The 20897-nt window shown below is 37.9% G+C and overlaps 1 protein-coding gene across 1 annotated transcript; it reads left to right on the forward strand.

Annotated features, from left to right (window-relative positions):
- The first annotated feature begins 7085 nt into the window (after window positions 1-7085).
- Window positions 7086-14075, forward strand: LOC113662555 (up-regulator of cell proliferation-like). Its single transcript, XM_027177472.2, has 4 exons — window positions 7086-7196; window positions 7618-7743; window positions 8153-8203; window positions 9254-14075. The coding sequence occupies exons 3-4, from the start codon at window positions 8182-8184 to the stop codon at window positions 13879-13881; spliced, it is 4650 nt and encodes a 1549-aa protein (XP_027033273.2). The 5' UTR covers window positions 7086-7196; window positions 7618-7743; window positions 8153-8181; the 3' UTR covers window positions 13882-14075.
- Window positions 14076-20897: the final 6822 nt, after the last annotated feature.

Raw genomic sequence — 20897 nt, forward strand, 5'->3', positions numbered from 1 at the left:
CTAATTCAAATTAAAAAAAAAAAAAAAAAAAAGATGATTGGAGCTGGTACAGTTTCTGGATGCCTCAGGATGGGTAGAAAGAGAGAATCAGTGGAGAGGGATTAACATATCTGCTGTTCATAACATTTGCAAGTCTGATATAATAGCGCACAGTATTATGGGATGTATTATGTGTACACCTCTGTCACAACCAGGAAGAAAGGAGACAGACCTGTATGCAGGATAGCTTCAAATGAAAAGGGTTTAATAAATAATAGGGACAAACAGAAATATCCACACTACACGGGGACTAACGTAACTAAATCCGCCCTGCATTCAGCAAAGTGGCTCACTTAAATACAAAAAAGGACAATCACAATGAGGAACAGGTGTGGAGACAGGGAAGAGCAGACTAAGGCGGGGCAGCCACGTGACAAAAACAACAACAATCGCACATGGCCAAAAGTCTGCGCTGATCCCTGATAGAACCCCCCCTTGAGGCGCGGGGAGGGGTCGAGGCACACGGTGAAGGCGGATGAGGGGAGCAAGAACCACGGCGAAGGCAGGTGAGGGGAGCAAGGACAACGGCGAGGCCAGTGGGGGGGGAGCAAGGACCACGGCGAGGGGAGCCAAGGCACATGGCAAGGCATGTGGGGGGAGCAGGGCACACGGCGGCGCAGACAGAGAGGCATTATGTTTGACACCTCAGCCAGTGGTTATCCAAAATAATATTTAATAATTTCTGCTTATTTTACTTAAAATCATGGCATAATATCATGAGGTTTATTGTTTATAAATTAAATATAATAAAAAGCATGAGATGTAAAGGAAGTATACATGAGATGTAAAGGAACTAGAACGGACGACACTAACTTCCTCTTCCGGCCAATCTAATTTTAATCTAGACACAGCATGTGTCACTGCCTCGAGGAGCTTCTCGAACGCCGCTGATTTCGTCGCCTGTTCGGAGGGGGGAGGCTCATGCGGCATGCTCACTTCTGGGTCGGGAGAAATCACAGTGCGAGCTCCCGAAACCGGGGGAGAAGGAAAGAGAAAGGGAACCCGTCTCTTGCTCCGTTTCCGCTAACTCAGCTAAGCGGGATCGGAGAATACGCTGAGGGAATATGCCTCTCCCAAACAAACAACGCAAAGAGAGTGCATGTCATCCCCCCGTGATAAAGCGGGGGCACGGATGCACGGATGCATGCATCTCTTAAAATGCTTAGTTTGCAACATATTATTTTTCCTCGCCTAGCTTTCCCTAAAATATATATATTTTTTTTTTTTCCCTGTACTAGACGGACAGGACAAACAATTGACACACATACACAGAGCACTTCCTGAAGACAAAGAAGCTGGAGTAGTGTGACGTAGATGCCCTTGTATGGACTTGCTGGCGTGTAAAATGGCGTATGTGTACACAGAGCTTCAGACACAACTTCCTCACTGAAGATTTCCCATAATGTCAGCACTGATGCAGCATCGAGGTCCCTCGAAAGGGAACTGCCTTTTCAACGCAGTCCAGCCAATACGAATATTTGGTCATGCCGTTCGGCCTTTCTAACAGCCCAGTAGTATTCCAGTCCTTTGTTAATGACATGTTCTGTAATATCCAGCACACACTTTATGCCAAAGCTCAAAAATGTGAGTTCCATAAGACCTCAACGACCTTCCTAGGCTATGTCATTTCGGCCAAGGGGGTTGCTATTGATGACTCTAAGGTGTAGGCGGTACTACAGACGCCGCGGCCGCAAACCATTAAGGCGCTGCAGCGCTTCCTTGGGTTCGCCAACTTCTACCGCCGTTTTATCCGCGGATTCAGTACGATTGTGGCACCCCTCACGTCCATGACAAAGAAAGCACCCGCCCATCTCTCGTGTTCACCTCAGAATGTCACGGCCTATTAACGCCTGAAAGAAAGTTTCACCTCGGCTCCCACCCTGATCCGACCCGACCATTCATAGTCAAGGTAGACGCCTCCAGCACCAGAATCGGAGCCGTTCTGTCACAGCGCCAGTATCCGGCTAATAAAATGTTCCCGTGTGCGTACTTCTCCCGGAAACTGTAACCCACAGAACGCAACTACGACATAGAGGACTGTGAGTTACTCACCATGAAGGCGGTTTTCGAGGAATGGCAGCACTGGCTGGAGGGCACTCAGCATCCATGTTCTTTAACTTGCTTCCAGTTTACCGTGACCTACAGACCGAAAACCAAGAATGCGAAAGCCTGGTATTCACTGTCGCGTGAATACCAGGAGCCCGACCAGGACGACACCTGCAGAGCCCATCATCTCCGAGGCCCGCATTCTTGCTCCGGTTCAATGGGACATCATGACGGAAATCACTCAGGCCAATGCGTGGTCACCTCCTCCTGTAGATTGTCTTCATATGAAAACATACGTTCCCGAGGACCTAAGCACAGCCCTCCTTAAGCTACTACATGCCACACCCAGCTCCAGCCATCCCGGCATCTCAGGAACCATCCACCTCGCACGGAGCCAGTTCTGGTGGCCATCACTGTCCGCTGACGCACGGGATTTCGTCAAGAGCTGTGCTGTATGTAACACAAAGACTCTCACCAACTCCCCACCGGATTGTTACTGCCTCTGCCAGTACCACAGCGGCCCTGGTCCCACATAGCCATCGACTTCATAACAGATCTGCCCAGGTCTAACAACTGCACGGTAATCCTCACCATCATCGACTGGTTTTCAAAAGCATGGCGACTGATCCTTCTACCGAAACTCCCCACTCTACAGAAACTCCCCCAACTTTACCCCAGTGCGAAATCTCGATCAGCCATTGTGATCATTCTGAGCATTTTCCTGTTTATCTCTAGTTCCGGTTTTTGCTACTCTGTTTCTGTCTTTTGATTTATTGATTGTTTACTGCCTGCCCTGACCTTCTGCCCGTATTTCTGACTACAATTTCTGCCTCCTCTACGTTATTGTGTTTGCCGTCCCCAGAAGTGGCAAAAGTACACACATCCTTTACTCAAGTAGAAGTACAGATACTCATTTTTTAAAAGACTCCAGTAAAAGTAGAAGTAGTGACTACACTCTTTTACTCAAGTTAAAGTAAAGAAGTATGGGCTCTGAAATGTACTTAAGTAAAAAGTCGCCGTTACTACTACCTGTTTAGTGTCATGCTGGTAACTGGACGTCATGTTTTATTTATATATAAATTATATATATATAATAAACTATATATATATATAATATATATATATATGTGTGTGTGTGTGTGTGTGTGTGTGTGTGTGTGTGTGTGTGTGTGTGTGTATGTATGTATATGAATATATAATTTTGGAGTGTGCTGATGGATATTTGTGTTCATCAGCCACAAGAGTGTTACGAAAGGCAGTTCACTGATGTAGGTGAGGTAGGGTGGAGTCAGCGTTCACATTCATCCCAAAGGTGTACAGTAGGGATGAGATCAGAAAACAACCACATATAGCAGGAAAGGTCAGGTGACCCAATACTTTTGGAAATATAATTTATACCAAGTGTATCACCAAGGCCATATCCCAAACTGTAGGGAGATTCCAGCTCTGTCCTTGAAAACAACTCAGGATTATTGTCATGTTTTACAAATGACAAAATTAATGTTAATTAAATTAAGCACTTCGTGTTTTTTGGGTTGACACCAGGGGTGGTTCTAGGATTTCATCTTTAGGGGTTTTAGCCCTCAGTGAGAATTTAAAACAACATATTATATGACAACTCTGGTAAAAAGAATAGTGAAATTTCACTGCTTTTGGTTGCCGTCTTTGCGTCTTTCCGCCGATTAACGTTATAGATAAACGCGTCCAACTCTGACTGCGTGTACCTGTGCTTCTCCGTTCAAATAAAGCAGACAGCTGAAGACGCACTTTTGAAAGACTACAATGCACGCGTGTAAAAGCAAAGTAAAAAAAAATCGCTCTTGGATCAAACTGATAAATAATTTTCTTTCCCATTGACAACATGTCCTGCATTTTAACGTAATTTTTATTGTTTATTTATATATATGGCCATGTGTGTTCAGGAATGTCCTCGTTGTTAGTTATTTTAACATCGGTGACTCCCTCTGAATTAACATTAGCCATTCCTTTTGTAGGCAGGCTGCTCATTGTTAGCTCCGCTATCCTAAGTCTATGTCTGATAGCCACCAGTCACATGGTGAAAAAGCCGCAGAATGATAGGATGATAGGCTGGAAACAGCGCTCAATGAGAAGAAATAATACTAAAAGTAACGAGTCCGTTTTGAAAATGTAAGAAGTAAAAAGTACAGATATTTGTGTAAAAATGTAATAAGTAAAAGTAAACAGTTGTCCAAAAAATAAATAGTTGTCCAGTCCGTTACTTCCCACCTCTGGCCGTCCCCGACCTTTGCCTGTTGTTTACGAGATTGTTCAATAAAGCTGCAAATGGATCATCAGCTTATGACGCGTCATTACAATAACGGTGGAAATTAATCCCATGTATTCTAATAATGTTCCCTAATGGAAGCATGTATTTCGAGAAGAGAAGGGGTCCAAAGACTGATCCTTGAGGGACCCCATAATTAACTGGCAATGAAGTGGAGGATTCACCATTTAATTCTAAAAATGGTATTGATCAGACAGGTAGGATTTAAACCAACTTAAGGCCTGTCCATGAATACCTGTGTAATTTTGTAAGCGATCTATGAGAATGTTGTGATCTATAGTGTCGAATGCAGCACTAAGGTCAAGTAGAACTTATAGTGACATACAGTACAGTCTTGGTCCGAAGCTAAGCAAAAAGTCATTTGTAACTTTAACAAGTGCAGTTTCTGTGCTATGATGGGGCCTGAAACCTGACTGAAACTCTTCAAAGATATAGTTCTCCTGTAAGAAGGAGCACAGTTGAACAGACACAACCCTGTCTAGTATTTTAGACATAAACGGAAGATGTGAAATAGGTCTGTAATTTAATAGTTCATTAGGATCTAAATTATGTTTCTTAATGAGTGGCTTAATAACTGCCAATTTGAAAGATTTCGGAACGTAACCTAAAGATAGGATAGGTAATATAATAATTAATAATAGTTATGATTTAATGTCAATCTGATATTCCTATCACAGTCTTACAAACTATCTGCAACTGTCATAATGTGTAATAGCTTTTGTGGAATAAATAGATAATAATTTTTTTCTAGATAAAAATGAATACAATACATGTACATCACGTGATGTCTTACCTGTTCTATCTATTTCCCGTTTAATACTGTCATTTGATATTTGATCAACCAGATAACAGTCGATAGGAAACACCAGAGAGACACGACCAGAATGAGGCATGGAACACTGATACAGCAAAGAACACAGACTTAACCAACAAATTAATGCAAGGATGGTACAGGACAAAAAAAAAACCACACGAGTCAACCACCAGACCACCAAAAGAATGCCGCGTACCAGAGAACTCCCGCCTCCTGCACAGGTGCGCTTTTGAATCACATGTAGGGCGCCCTCATTGGTGGAGCTGCGCGTTGTCATCACCATGCGTCACGGCGATTGGCAGACACAAATTGACCTGTTAAAGCAAAAGTTAGGACAAAAGAGAAGGGAAGAAGACAAAAACAAACACCATTCCAAAAAAAAACCAAAAAAACAATAATATGGGGACGTAACACTCCCCTCCTTAAAAATAAACATGTCACGTTTATTTCAAAACAGATTTATCACAACTATTTAATATAACAAATGTAATAATATAAAACATGGGATAACATTCTACTGTATGTTGTTCAACATTTTTCTGTCCTGTTTTCCCTTATATGTGAAGTGATTTGTTTTATTTATTTTAAAGTATGATGATGAGGTACATTAGACAGTGTTTAAAATTCAATCACAAAATTAAAATACTGAACCACAATCCATCCATTAAGATGAACCATCTGAACAATGAATATAATTGAATTGAAATGAATGTAATTATACGGACAGAGCACATTTGTCATTATGTAGAAGAAGATGAAATTGAAAGCCAAAACCTGACCAAATCTCTCCCATGTTTAAATGAGAATATAAAGGTCTGTTATTAAGATAATGAACTAAGACAATTTTATGAAACGTCAAAAACAACATGATAGACGTACAGTATTTAATCATGTAGAGCTGCTTTAAATGAATAAAGTACAGCATGTGAGGCACATTTTGCCTGCATTCTTTTCTGTCTTTGAAATGAAAGAAAAGGTGTACTACTTTGATAAATTGGCATTTTTGAAACATGCATTACATTCCTAATAAAGTATATGCTGTATAGCACTTACAGCACAGAATATATAACACCATATATACACAACATTTACTATCCCTAATAATAGGTGAGCATTACACAAGGAAATCTGTCAGAAAATCTTGCGTTTCAATTTGTATATACTGTACATAGCAAATCATAACATATGTAAGAGTAATAAAAATGTGACCTATGAAGCATTTACAAAAACCCAGTGGCATTTTTAAAGTGAAAGGATCATCAAGTGCAACTCAACTTTCAACATGTAGAACAGGTTTGGAAAACAAACACAGTTATTAGATGGCATTTACTTTCAATAGCAATGTTTCTGATCAGTACTACATTGATATGTTGGTATTTTTTTGTGTTTGTTTTTGTTTTTGTGTTTAAATTATTAAAACCTATGTAATTTTAACCTGTGTGTGTTATATTATATGGTGTCTGCCATCTGCTCTACTTATTGGAAGACAGCGAGTAGAGTTATTAGAAAATAAAAATAATTAAATACATGTGCTGGCTGGAAAAACAGCAGTGATAACATGATTTTCAGTAAGATTTTAGTCATTAAGCATGTTAATTCACAAATAAGTGGGTTGGGATTCGGTAATTGGTTGTATTGTGATTTAGCATGTTTGCTGCTTTATGTGTCAGTTTTAATATGTTGTCATTTAGACACATTCTTTAAATACTGCTATATGTATTTTATTTGTTTTTATTTTATTTTTTTATTTTACCACTTGAAGGAAAATTAAAGGAAGTAACATGTTATTTGTTAGTTAGTTTGTAAATCTGGTTTGAGCTCTTGGCAAATCAAGTTCTAAGACACAAAGGACCTTGCCCAGAAGAAATTTTCACCTATAATTTCCTGTAGGAGCAAGTTAATCTGCTTTCAGATTTGCGGTATAACTTCATAACAAGCTGCCACAGACAAAGCAGAGACTTTGCTATGAGTACTTGTCCTCGCTTGGATTTGGTAGGCAAATATGATACTTTATCATTTTAAAGACTACAAATATTTTTTAGTTATTTGGCTGTCAGCTACCAACCTTTGACTTCCCTGTTTGATTTTCAAGAATTGAATTTCAATTGGTGTTTTACAGAATTACAAATGCTTTTCTCTTGATGACTGAGAGGAAATATTTGAATTAAATAGATATGAAATTTTGTGTTGAATACATTGGAGGTTATTTCTCTTCATATTTTTTATATTCAGTAACCCAAATGGTGTGCAAAAGGTTGTTTGTTTCATCAAGATATTGATATCTTGATAGGTATCAAGGTATCAAAAGACTTTGCCAATAACCTTTTGGTAAGCCCAGTGTTGAATAAAAGCAAACCATGCAAATGGACTGAGCAGTTTATCAATGCGAGACATTTGTTTGTGTCAAATTTAGACACCAAATACCCATCATTCTTGGCACCAAGACCACCAGGCTGCTGTAGTCGCTGTGAGACTCTTTGATGGATTGGACTTAGTTCTGGTCCCAGAGCCACACTCTCACGAGAGTGTGAGGATTGAGGTAGTATGTTTGATGTGAACTGGCTCTATATGTTTCCCTAAATTCATAGTTGATTTCTATGAAGCATAATGTCATTGTTTTGTGCAAGGGAAAGGTTTATGAACATCTATGATTTACCAATGGATGTGGGCTAATATACCAATTCCCTTTTCATCTGATCTGCTTTGTTGTTGTGCTGTAAAGCTATCAATGATAAAATTGTATTAGTGAAAATGAATGGCAAACATGGAATTGTATTTTTGAATATTGACTATCATTTTTTAATATTGAATATTAATTAATGTGTTTGTTTTTAAATAATTACGTATGCTGCTGCTTTGGGTTAGACATTGCTTTGATATTGGTTTGATTAATACTTTGTGCCAGCCACCTGTTCCTACCTGTACATAATTAAACATGTTTCCTTTAGTAAAAGACTGTGGCTCAGGATCACCACAGATGGAGTTAAGTCAGCTTAAAGGTGAGTAGAATCTGTGGCATTCACAATAATGCATGAACAGGATAAAATAGAAACCTCTGCAGTTATTGAAAGAGAAGTAAAAAACAATAATAACTAATTGTTATTGTATTATATTGCATTAGAATAAATTAATTTTGCTGTCTAGAAGTATTTAATAAAAATTTTACTAAATAAGTCAGTTATTAGTTTGATTAATTAATGTATAGACTCTAGGATCAAGGATATCATGTGCCAGTACCCAGCACTGCTCCTATGGGCCATAACACTCCCAGACAATGTAGTACTCCTGTCTGCCGTTTCTGCAGTGGTTGTAAAAAATGGATATTAACCAATTAACATAATCTTCTAGGATTCTGAAATAACTAAACGCAAGGTTAAATACTAGTTCTCCAGTGAGAAGACCAGGTGGAACAATTCAGTGAAGTGTTCATATGAAGCCATTGGCTTGCCTTCTTGTTTCCTTACTGATGCCATCCACTTTAGTGATTTACAAGTAAAGAGATTTATGATGTATATTTTCTGTGGCTCAAACATATCTACATGGTTTGAGAAGTACAGAAGACACTGAATGAGGAAACATTTTCAGAGCAATATGTAACTGAAGAATTGATCTGGTGCCAGCATAAGAGGTGTAGGTGCTGACATAGAATAGCAGTGGATCTTAGGGATTAAGAGAGGATGTTTGATTTAGATTATTCCTCTCCTATCAGCTGTTCATTAGATCTGAGCAGCTCTAACTGTAATTCCTGTTCTAATGCCTTATGCATGGATAGGCAATGTAATTTGTAAATTAATAATTGGGAAGCAGATGCAAGTGCAGTTTATAGATGTTTAATGAGGTCAGGGCAGAAAAATCCAGAACGTGAGGCAGAATCAATGTGGCAACCATGTTTGTTGGCCACAGTGCATTCTGGGAATTGGAGTTTGTGGCCTGTGTGCTCATGTTTACTGTACCATAAATAAGTAGATCTGAATATTTAGAATACTAAAATACTATAATCTTAAATAATAGTTAAGTTAATATTGCTATGAAATTATCTCCACTTTCAGGTGATTTTCTTGCATTTCTTCAAACACTTGGACTTGACACTTTCTACCCAAACAAGCTGACTCTAAGGTCTTTGCTGGAGATTAACAGGAGCAATTTTTCTGATGAGGAGGTTCACTCTCTGCAAGCATTACCATGGGCTTTCCTACACAAATTACTGACGATTAATTCAAATTCAAGATGTTTAATATGTGTAACTTGTGAAAATAATGAGCAGGGCTGTGATGCTACCCCAAATCTTCTCGATCTCCAAACTGCACTCTACGCCTGTGCTGACAGTTTCCTTCAGCAAGAAATGACACTTAAAATGTCAATGTGCCAGTTTGCAGTACCATTTGTGTTACCCAAAGGATCTCATAATCAATACACTCTCATGTTGTGGGCTCTTAGGTCTGTCCTGAAAGAATGGCGTCCCCACTCAATGTCAGAATCTAAAGGTTTTGTTGAAGACAGTGTTGTTCATGCAAAAATACCTTTGATATCATTTGTGAGGCTAAGCAACTGCAGCTTGTCCAAGTCACAAGTCTTGAACCAAGTGCTCAAAAAGTCACAGCAGCACCAGGATTTTTTTTCTCATCGAGAAATAAATGTAGGATCCTCTGTTAGGGTAATTGCTAATGGGATGGTTGAAATATGCTGGAGTTTGCCATGTGGAAACAAAAACATTGATGTCTTTCCTGAGCCAGTGGCTTTTGCTAATTTAAGAGGAGATGTTTGCACATTTCAAACCCAATTCAATTTCCTTACTCGGGTGTCAACAGCCGTCTTTGTGTTCCTGGACAGTGTTGATGAAAATGAACAAAGGCTGTTTGCCTCATTACCAGAAATTGAGTCCAAATTTTTTTTTGTAGTCAACACTAAGGGAAAAATTAACATGTCGTCAATTAAAGCAGCAGTTAATACTCTGAAAACGGAGAAAGATCGCATCATTCTGAAAAGCCAAGACATGAATTTACTTAGATTCTCAAAGATGATCAGCTCTGCCATTAAAAATGTGCTAGGTGAACACTGTACATCATGTGAAATTGAGGGTATGAAGAGAATTGCTCAAGAATTGGGTCTTGGCATTGATGAAAATGAAAGTAGAGCCTGTATGTCTGCAGAGAAAACAGCAGAGAAAATTCTGAAAAATATTGGGGTTCGGCGCACAGTGGAATATAAAAAGACACGGCTACCACTGCAAGGTGAAAACTGGAAAAGACTGGCTCAGATAGAAAAAGAGCAATGCCGATTACAGCATTCAGGGGAGTTGAGTTTGGAGGAGTATAAGGTCCAACTTCAAAATGAAAAAGATGCAATTAAAGAGAAACAAAGCAAGTATAAGGTTACAGAAACAATGGATATCTTAATAAAGGCATTGTCAACCTCAGATGATATCGAGCAAGCCTTTTTTCTCAGATGGTTGGGATTAAAGCTGGACATGCGATCACGAAAACACATGGCAGAACTTCGTCACAGATATGCACAGAGTGAACAAAAGAAAGACAGAGATGCTATAGCCCAATTAGACCAGGAGCTGATTGACTCTTCTCTTGGCATCGAGCATTACATGAGAGAAATGGGACAAATCTATGAAGCTGCTTCATTTGGTTCAACTAACATGTCTGAAAAAATTCTTAATCTTCCTACTCTGGCTGCCAAACTGCTTCTGTCTGGGTTTCCTCTTGAACTACTTGATGGAGATGCATCAAATATCCCAGAGAAATGGGTAAGTGATGTTCTCATGGAGCTTCACAAGATGGTTAAGGAAAGGAGCCGTTTGCTGGTTATAACAGTGTTAGGGGTTCAGAGTACTGGTAAATCAACACTACTCAACACTATGTTTGGAGTCCAGTTTGCAGTAAGCAGTGGACGATGCACACGTGGAGCGTTTATGATTCTCCTACCTGTGGGTGAAGACTTGAAGGAAGAGTTACTTTGTGACTTTGTGCTTCTGATTGATACAGAGGGTTTGAAATCACCAGCACTGGCACAATTGGAAGACAGTTATGAGCATGACAATGAACTGGCCACATTTGTGATTGGTCTTAGTGACGTAACCATCATAAATGTAGCAATGGAGAATTCCACAGAGATGAAGGATGTCTTGCAGATAGCAGTTCATGCTTTTTTACGGATGAAGGAAATTGGTAAAAAAACAGTCTGCCACTTTGTTCATCAAAATGTTGGTGGTGTTTCAGCACATGAGAAAAATATGACAGACAGAAAAAAGCTTTTGGATCAGTTAAATGAGATGACACTGATTGCAGCTGAGATGGAAAGTCAGCCTGATGTGAGGAAATTCACTGATGTTTTGAATTACGATGTGGAAAAGAATAACTGGTATATACCAGGCCTGTGGCATGGCACTCCACCAATGGCACCAGTTAATACAGGCTACAGTGTGGCTGTTCTTGATTTTAAGAAAAACCTCTTGGAGATGCTTAACGAAAGAAAGGATGAAAAACCCATCCAGATCCCAGAGTTCCTGAAATGGATGAGTAGCTTGTGGAAGGCAGTGAAGTTTGAGAATTTCGTTTTCAGTTTCAGAAACACTCTTGTGGCCCATGCCTATGAGAACCTGTGCAAAGAGTTTTCAGACTGGGAATGGTCTTTCAGAAGACACATGTTGACTTTGATTTGTAAAGCAGAGGTTCAACTGTCTAACGCTGAAACAAGTTCTATTCAAGAAGTCAGTAAAACACTGAAGGAGAACCTGAACAAAGAGATTGGCGTTCAAACCAAATTAATAACTGAAAAACTGAAAGACTACTATAAACAGAGGGACCGTTATGTTCATTTGGTGGAAAAGTACAAAGCTGATTTTACTAATAGCATTAAATCTCTGCAGACTGAATTGACAGATGAAGTGAGAAAGAAGTTTGAAGTTGTTCTTGACAAGAGGAGAAACAAGGAGAAAGTAGAAGACATACAAAATAAGCAAACTGATAAAATTAAACAGAAAATCCTGCATCTACTGCAGAACTACAAAGGTCACAAAGATGAGGTGACTGATGAGGATCTCAAAGCTAATTTTGAAAGTATGTGGAGCCGTGAGGTCGAAAATGTCACTGGTCTTAGTGCAAAAGATGTTTCTCAGGATGTTTTTATGAAGTTTCGTTCAAGTTTCGGACATCGTAACATGACACAATATCTGCAGTCAATTAGGAATTTGACAGATTATGGGCAAGAAGAGTTCAAGGCCAAGAAAGAGCATGTGAAACTGGGAAAATTAAAAGGTTTAGTATATGCACACCGTAGTACAAAGCTGGAGCTACAGATTATTGCAGTTGATGTCATTACCAATTGCAATAAAATGATTGAACAGTTTACACAATCCAAAGATGATTACCAAACTACATTTACCAAAGATCTGCTTGATGCAATTGACGGACACCTCAAAAGAGCAGGCACCAAATATACTACAAAATTTGAATTTGACCTGAAATTGCACATTTGTGGCATTGCCTCTCGGAAATTCACAGAGATGCACAAGAAGTATCTCACTGAGCAAGATCCATTAAAGCATTTACAGAACTTTAAGGGGCAGTATCTCTCTGATTTCATTGATTTGTACAGAAAGAATGACCAGTACCAAAGGAAAGCTGAAGAATTCACTCAGGTCTGTCTCAAACCAGCAGTGACTGAGTACATCGACCAGTCCATCGGACCTGACATTGTTGATGCAGTTTTGGAGAATAAATGTACTGCGTATAGTTCACGGTCACTATTTCAGTACACCATTCAGAAGGAACTGCTGGAAAAATCAAATTTCAGTGAATTTGAGAAATACATTTTACATTATGAGAATTATGTGAAAGACTGGATATACAATCACGTTGTTGGATGCTTTTCCAAAGACTTATCTCTGCAAAAATTAAAAATGCAGAAGCTGGAAATCATAATAAAAAAGATCACTAAAGCAGTGGAAACTTGTAAGCTTGATGCCAGTGGCTCTCCTTTGCCTAATGATACACAAGGTACCACAATATTGATCCGAAATCTTTGCAAAACTATGAGTGATGTCATTGCAATACCTATGAGCACAGTGGACAGTGTCCTGTTTCAGAACACATGCTTTTGTGATCCATTCACCAAAAGTCTCTGTGAGTGTATTGGTGACCTGAAACAGCAAATATCAAAGGAGATCTCAGAGTCAACTGATATCAAAGAGACACTGAAAAATGTGTCAGTAAAACCCCAGGATGAGCTTTTCAAGAGGGTGTTTGGATGTGGAGTGCAGTGTCCATTTTGTGAAACACCATGTGAGGCAGGAGGAAAGGAACATCAGCTACACCATGCAGCTGTGCACAGACCAAAAGGTGTTGGCATGTACAGAAATATTAAGACTAATATCCTTTGCGAAGAGATTTGCACATCTAGTGTTCATGGCAATGGAAAATTTCAAAACCATGACACAAATTTCCAACCTTATCCCTACAAAGACTACCGGAAATATTACCCAGACTGGCATATTGCACCTGACATGTCAATAGAAGCCCCAGATTACTGGAAATATGTGCTGGTGACATTCAATAAAGATTTTGCTGAAAGTTATAAAGCATTGCCAGCTGTTTATCCTGATGTGTGGAATCAAATCACTAAAGATCAGGCTTTCAATAGTCTGAAGCTCATGTTTAATATTAAATAATGGATAACCGGCAAAATATCACTGCAAACATATTGGAATTACTCACAGTTCCTGTTATCGCTCAGGTGAAGCAGAAACTGGAGCAATAGTTATAACTGACAGTCTATTTTACCTACTAAATATACATAGAATCAATGTTTTTAAAGTTATGTTTTAGGGGGATTTAAATGTATTATAATTACCTTATATCTGTATGTCAGTAATCATACACTTTTTTTAATGTGTAGTAAATGTTTAGTCATTTTAATTTTTGGATTATTTCATTGACTGTGATGTTAATTTAAATGCCATAAATGTTTATTAATCATTTGGTTACAACTGTTTATTTTGTTGTACATGTTACTGTTATGGTTAGCAATTTTGTCTGATATTCAAATGAATGCATTATTCAGAACATATTGTATGAAGGTAAGAACATATTCATGATCTAACTGCATAAACGATTTATACCAGAACAATATCAATCTGTCACTCAAAACTGGCCGCAATGGAAAATGTCAATGCAAAGTGATTTACAAATAAACTAATAAAAATTATGAGATGAATAGTTAGCCCATATATTTGTTCTATTCAACAAATCCACCAATGCTTAACACATAACACACGAGACAAAGGACAGTATGCGGGTGAAAGCATTAGGCAAGATAATAAACGAAAAATAAAAAGATTTCTATGAGTCCCACAAACTATATATAATACATTATAAATGCTTCTCCTATAATTTATGCAAAGTATAAATAAATGTTGGTTTCATTATTTTTCTTATTCTTATATCACATTTCTTACATGGAGCAGCTGCATAAATTGATCTACATTGACTTTAACAAATCTCATCAGTAGTAAGGATGTATTTTATTAAAAGGCTATTTTATAACACAAGCAAAGGAAGATGCTTCCTATGCAGAAGTGTTGTCAGAATTCTGAACAATTACAATATAAAACTAATACAAATCATTAATTATGATTTGTATTAAGTTAGAAAAAAACACACAGCTCATGTGGGTCTACATAAATCATCCATGCCAGGATGGTGTGACGTGACACACAATGAAGTGTAAGAGCACAGACTTGTGTGTCATTGTACTTATACCCTAACAATTTGGCAGCTAATACAATGGTTCATTATATATATATATATATATATATATATATATATATATATATATATATATATATATATATATATATATATATATATAAATGAATGACACATCACACAGTTTACTGGTTAATAGTAGAGGTTTTATAAAAACTCAGCAGTGTCTGTTTTTGTATTTTATCTTTAAAATGCTTGTCATGACTGTAGAAAATTAATTTGTAATTTGTATCAAATTCATCGTGTTTCATTTTATGCTGTGGTATAAATTTCTTACCTTAAAACGTATATGATAAGTCAAGTCAATTCCAGAAGCTGTGCAGAACATTTAAGAGGTCCTCTAAAGTGACACCCCAAATTTACAGTGTGTCACAGACACCCCAGACCACCAGAGGGCACACAAAGCCTGTGTTCTCGAGCCTTGCCAAGCTGTAGCACTGTTCTCTCAGTCCTAGTCTGTTTGGTCTTCCGTGTTCTAGTTAGTGATATATTTGTCCTCATCTGTTCCTTGCTTATGCATTATAACACTTTGCTCACATACTAAGGCTTTGCTAGTTACATTAACTTAAGGGGGATACAAAGTTTTGGAATTCTGCCAAATTCCCTCAGACTGATTAAGCTGCTCGGATGAGTAGTGAGAGGTTTCAATCTAACAAAAAAATCCTGGAAAAAAAATCCCAAAAAAAAAGTCCTGGGTGACTGAGAATCTTCACAGACATAAATAATTTAAATGAATTGTAGGACTTATTCATGTCACACCGCTGTACTGCCGCATGCGCCCGCCAGATGGAGCTGAAACACAGCGAATCGATTTTGGACATTCATGTGTGCGTCGCTCAGGTTAATCGTAGGAAATAGAAACCTGACACTTTAAATACGCCGGGAAACTGCAGGTGTGTTTTTTTTTCTCCGGATCTCAGTCAGCCACTAAAGCTGTAATTACTGTTTACGTTTTTTCCCCCAGCTTTGGCCAACAGAGCAAAGTTAAACACTAATAAATAGGCATGGAGTATTGCGCATGCGCAATAAAAATGAGCCGAAAAATAAAAATCCTTTTTTTTTTATAAAAGACATATATCATAAAAACATAACATAATAAAAAAGGACAAAAATTAATATGATTATTTAATATCACAAATGTAATAATATTCAATATGGCTTAATATGGTTCATGAGTCAAATTTTATCATAATTATTCTTATCATTATCATTAATCTTGTGGGTTTTTTCTATTTTTCTTTTTTTTTTCTTTTTTTTAAATTAAATGTTTAGCTTTCACAATTAGTCATGAAAGAATCGCAGTTCCTTTGGGTTTTCACTAGTATTTTATATTTTACAATTTTTTTTAAACTAGTTAATAAACATCTCTGAGACGATGAAAGACGTCATGCAAATCTGTTACAGTTTTTCATACCAATATATAGACATAGTTTTATCTACAATTAAAAAAAAAAAAACATTCCAAACCCTGCTGGAGTCTTTAAGCATCTTTAGTCTCATGTTAGTTACATGGCTCATATTGGAAAGCAGTATAATTACTCACTCACTCATTTTCTACCGCTTATGGTAGGTTGATTGGCATATCTGGAAAATTGTCCGTAGTGTGTGATTGCGTGAGTGAATGAGAGTGTGTGTGTGTGTGCCCTGTGATGGGTTGGCACTCTGTCCAGGGTGTATCCTGCCTTGATGCCCGATGACGCCTGGGATAGGCACAGGCTCCCCGTGACCCGAAGCAGTATAATTATACATTTTAAATTGTGCATTTTTCACCAAACAGTTGATTTATACTGTAAGTAATAAATTCTATTTTACCCTACGACAATGCAATTCAATGCAATTTAAAAGAATAGTTGGCCCTTCATGTCTAGTTCACATAAACTACATACAGAGGTTACAGCCATTAGCTAATATAAATAGTTGTGAAAAAATGTAAGGATTAATCAGCAGACATATGCAATACTACATGCACAACCTGAAATAAATACAAATAGTTATGTAAATGCAACTTTCCTTTACAAGTTTACGGTGTATTTAACTTCTGGATAGTCTGAGAGATTGGGAATCGAATTATCGAAACAACAATTTTGACCAGAAACACTTTATTAAAGTGGTGGCTAATTTGCAGACCAACCAAAACCACATTCATATATTGTGGCAATCAGCTCTAGCAATTTTTTACTAAGCACCGGGGGAGTCCTGTTAAACAAGAAGGAAAGTTTCGTGATCATCATCTTACAACCTAATTATTGGAGTACCACAGGGGTTGGTACATGGTTCACTGGAGTACCACAGGGGTTGGTACATGGTTCACTCTGGTTCTTCCTTTATACTACATCTGAGTTCAGTGATGGAATCTGACATTATAGTATAGGCTATAAGGTTTTCAAGGTACTTCCCCACTCAATGGCTAGAGAAAGTACTAGCACTAAATCCCTGTATCATAAAGCATCAATATTGAGCAAATTAATTTCATCTTTTTACAACCTTGCTACTGAAATCTCTCAGGTGTGTACTGTTTCTTGCTTTATGTTAAATCTTTGGGATCAGTGTTTTTTTATTAAGCTATATACATCAAATGTAATGCAGTTAGACAACATCCTTTTAATTTATTGTATATTGTAATTATGCCACTAGTGATATTAAGGGCTACTATTTAGCCAGTGGTGTCCTCCTGACCTTAATACGTAAAAAGTCCATTTGTGAACTCGATAATGTGTTTGCTGTCTCTCATTGGCTGATGTATCTGAAAATATATAATGTTTTCCTAAGCCAGGGTTCATGATTGGTTACTACTGCAAAGGTCTTGAGGAAACTGTGAATGGATTTTAGGCCATATTATGCATTAAATTTTCAATTATCAAGAAATATCTCATGGATGTTTTCTGGCCTCTATTAGGAAAATAGCTAAGATATAAATAAATAGCTCAGATAAATATGCCCACATACTGCATTCAGTATCTGTGTATTTATGTGTTGTGTGGGAGAGGATATGATTAGTGTTTGTGTATAGCTAGTAGTTAGTCATGAATGCTGGTATGTCACCCTGAGGTGAGAAAGACTGTTGGCTTGGAACACCTTGACCTACTGTTGAACTTCCATGGAAATTTTCAAAACCACGCAGTGCCGCGTCTGAAACATGGCGCGCTAAGTACAAACATTGATGTCAGTTATGGGGATTATAATTTGATAATTCTGTGGTGTCTGTGTGCCTGAATCATGGAGGTGGTAATTAAGAGGGCTAAATTTGTCCTGTTTTATTAAACAGTGCCAGTCAGCTTAGCGCTGAACCCTGAAATGCTTCCAACGCCTTCTGGATTTGTGTCTGTCAAATAAACAACGTCATCAAAATATGCTTTTGACCCTAGGCGAAGCAGAGACACTTGATCTGATGTCTCTGATGGTTCATATATAAAGGTATTTTTCTTCTTGTTCAAGCAAGGGTATATGAACTACATATAGTATGTGGTATAGTATAGACTCCATGTCTGTATACTTTCATAAATAAATTTTACCATGTCACTAGAATGGTACCATTAATAGTGCATTGTTGTACCGGGTGTTTTTTGTTTTGTTTTTTAACTTGAAAATGATCATTTAAAATTATTTTAGATGCATAAATGGACCCTAAAGGCCACTGGAATACATTTAAAACTTAATATTAAGAAGAAGCCTTTATTTTTGACACACATACATTATAGCACAGTGAAATTCTTTCTTCCAGTATGTCAACTTTGGAAGTTAGAGCACATGGTCAGCCATGATGCAGCGCCCTTGGAGCAGTGAGGGTTAAGGGCCTTGGTCAAGGGCCCAACAGTGGCACCTTGAACCATAATCCTCAAGGGCCCAACAATGTACAAAGTAATACTACAAGACGCACTGTAAAGCTACCCCAGCGACATTAAAAAGTACTGCACTGTACCTTTTTATTTTGAGTGTCCAACATTGGAAGCAAGTAAATTACAATTACAATATATAAGGACTTTTTCAGCTTTCTGAACGTGTGTGATTATAATTTTAAACAGATTATTAAAACTGACATACTTACTAATAATACATAATACTCACAGCAAATCTACTGTTGTGTGCATAGTTGTCTAAACAATCTTCCTAATAAAAGAATGCAAAAACTCATCTTCACTTGTCATGGTCTGTTTCTACAAGTCATGATTCTTGGCAGTTTTGTTATATTTCCTTCATGATTTTTTTCCACAAAGCAGGTTTCCTCTTGAAGAAATCAATAATGAAAGGTCAGAAAGAGTGTGTCTGCATATCACACACACACACACACACACACACACACACACACACACACACACACCACTCTGAAGCATCCCACCTACACCTCATTCCACATCATCTCCACCCTCATTCCAGTAAATTCTTTTTTGCTTTTTGTTTATCAGGTCAGGTACGGAATTTACCTTCAAGGCATAATCACCTTATGATCTTCCTGCTTATGATTAAGTAATCTTAAGAATACGAAGATATTTGAAAGCTCTATGAGACATGCCATTGCTGGTTGGGTGTTTTTGCTATCCGTGCCCAGCTTGATACAGACAGGCCACTGCTGATATAGCATATAGGATATTCAGTTATATTTTTGTGTTATACCTTGATTGACATCTTTTTCTAATATTCTTCTAGAAAATTCTCTAATTTTCTAGATCTCAAAACAAAATGCCTCCAGTGTATAAAAAAATGGGCTTTGCCATTCTAAGGCTTTCAGAGGGAACTATTTCTATGATACGTTTGACATATCTGAATAGATTCAGGATTCTAATGGAGACAGGAACGAGGAAAAAGTCCCTCACATGACATAAGACAGAAACACTAAGAGGAACCAAACTCAAAAGGGAACTTTCCACTTCTTTTGAAACCAGATACTGGGACATTAAAGTACTTCTGCACTCTTGTTTAATTATAGATTCCAACACTTTTTGTTTTGAAAGGATGTTCAGTACGTGCAAATTGTGCACAAGCATTCTGTAATAAGAACATTACATTTCTGATCATTAGCAGCAGTTCCAGTGTCAAGTTTAACATTAAATTTCCATGTTTCATTGTCACGCAAACTTTATGAAAGAAGTCTGGAATGCAAATACTCTGAATTCTTGTTCGGAAGCTGGTTGAATTTCAGGTTCCTCTGAATGACTTTGATTCCATTTGATCAAGTTAATATTTAAAGTAACAAAAAAAAAATCACACAAACTTACTGGTAACTCTTCTGAAGTAGAGTCGGACAATCCGGGGTCCATGTTGGGTGGGTGTGGTGTGGCAGTGGCAAAGAAAAACTCCCTTACATGGTAAAGGAAGAAACCTTGAAAGGAACCAGACTCAAAGGGGAACCTATCCTCATATGGGTGACACTGGAAGGTGTGATTATAAATATACAGTCTAAAAAATGTTGTATTGATGTAAAAGATCACATGGAGTTCACATCTCTTCTTTAGTATCCCAGAGTCTGACTGGAGCTGATAGATCTCTAGATGCCTCAGGATTCTCAGAGTCGGCCTCATCTCAGTGGAGGTCCAAAATCTTCATCACGACGATCTGAGCTGGTACAATTTCTGGATGCCTCGGGATGGGTAGAAAGAGAGAAGCAGTGGAGAGGGGGACGTAATAGTGCACAATATTATGGGATGTATTATGTGTACACCTGACTAAAGAGATGACTTTTTAATCTACATTTAAACTTGGAAAGTGTGTCTGCGCCCCGAACACTATCAGGAAGACTATTCCAAAGTTTGGGAGCTAGATAAGAAAACGCTCTACCACCTTTAGTAGACTTAGGTATTCTGGGAACTACCAGAAGTCCTGAGTTTTGTGATCTCAGAGAGCATGAAGGATTGTAATAACGTGTTAGAAGACTAGTTAGATACATGGGAGCTAAACCATTAAGAGCCTTGTACATAAGTAGCAG

The sequence above is a fragment of the Tachysurus fulvidraco genome, chromosome 12, assembly GCF_022655615.1.
Source record: "Tachysurus fulvidraco isolate hzauxx_2018 chromosome 12, HZAU_PFXX_2.0, whole genome shotgun sequence".
Lineage (NCBI taxonomy): Eukaryota > Metazoa > Chordata > Actinopteri > Siluriformes > Bagridae > Tachysurus > Tachysurus fulvidraco.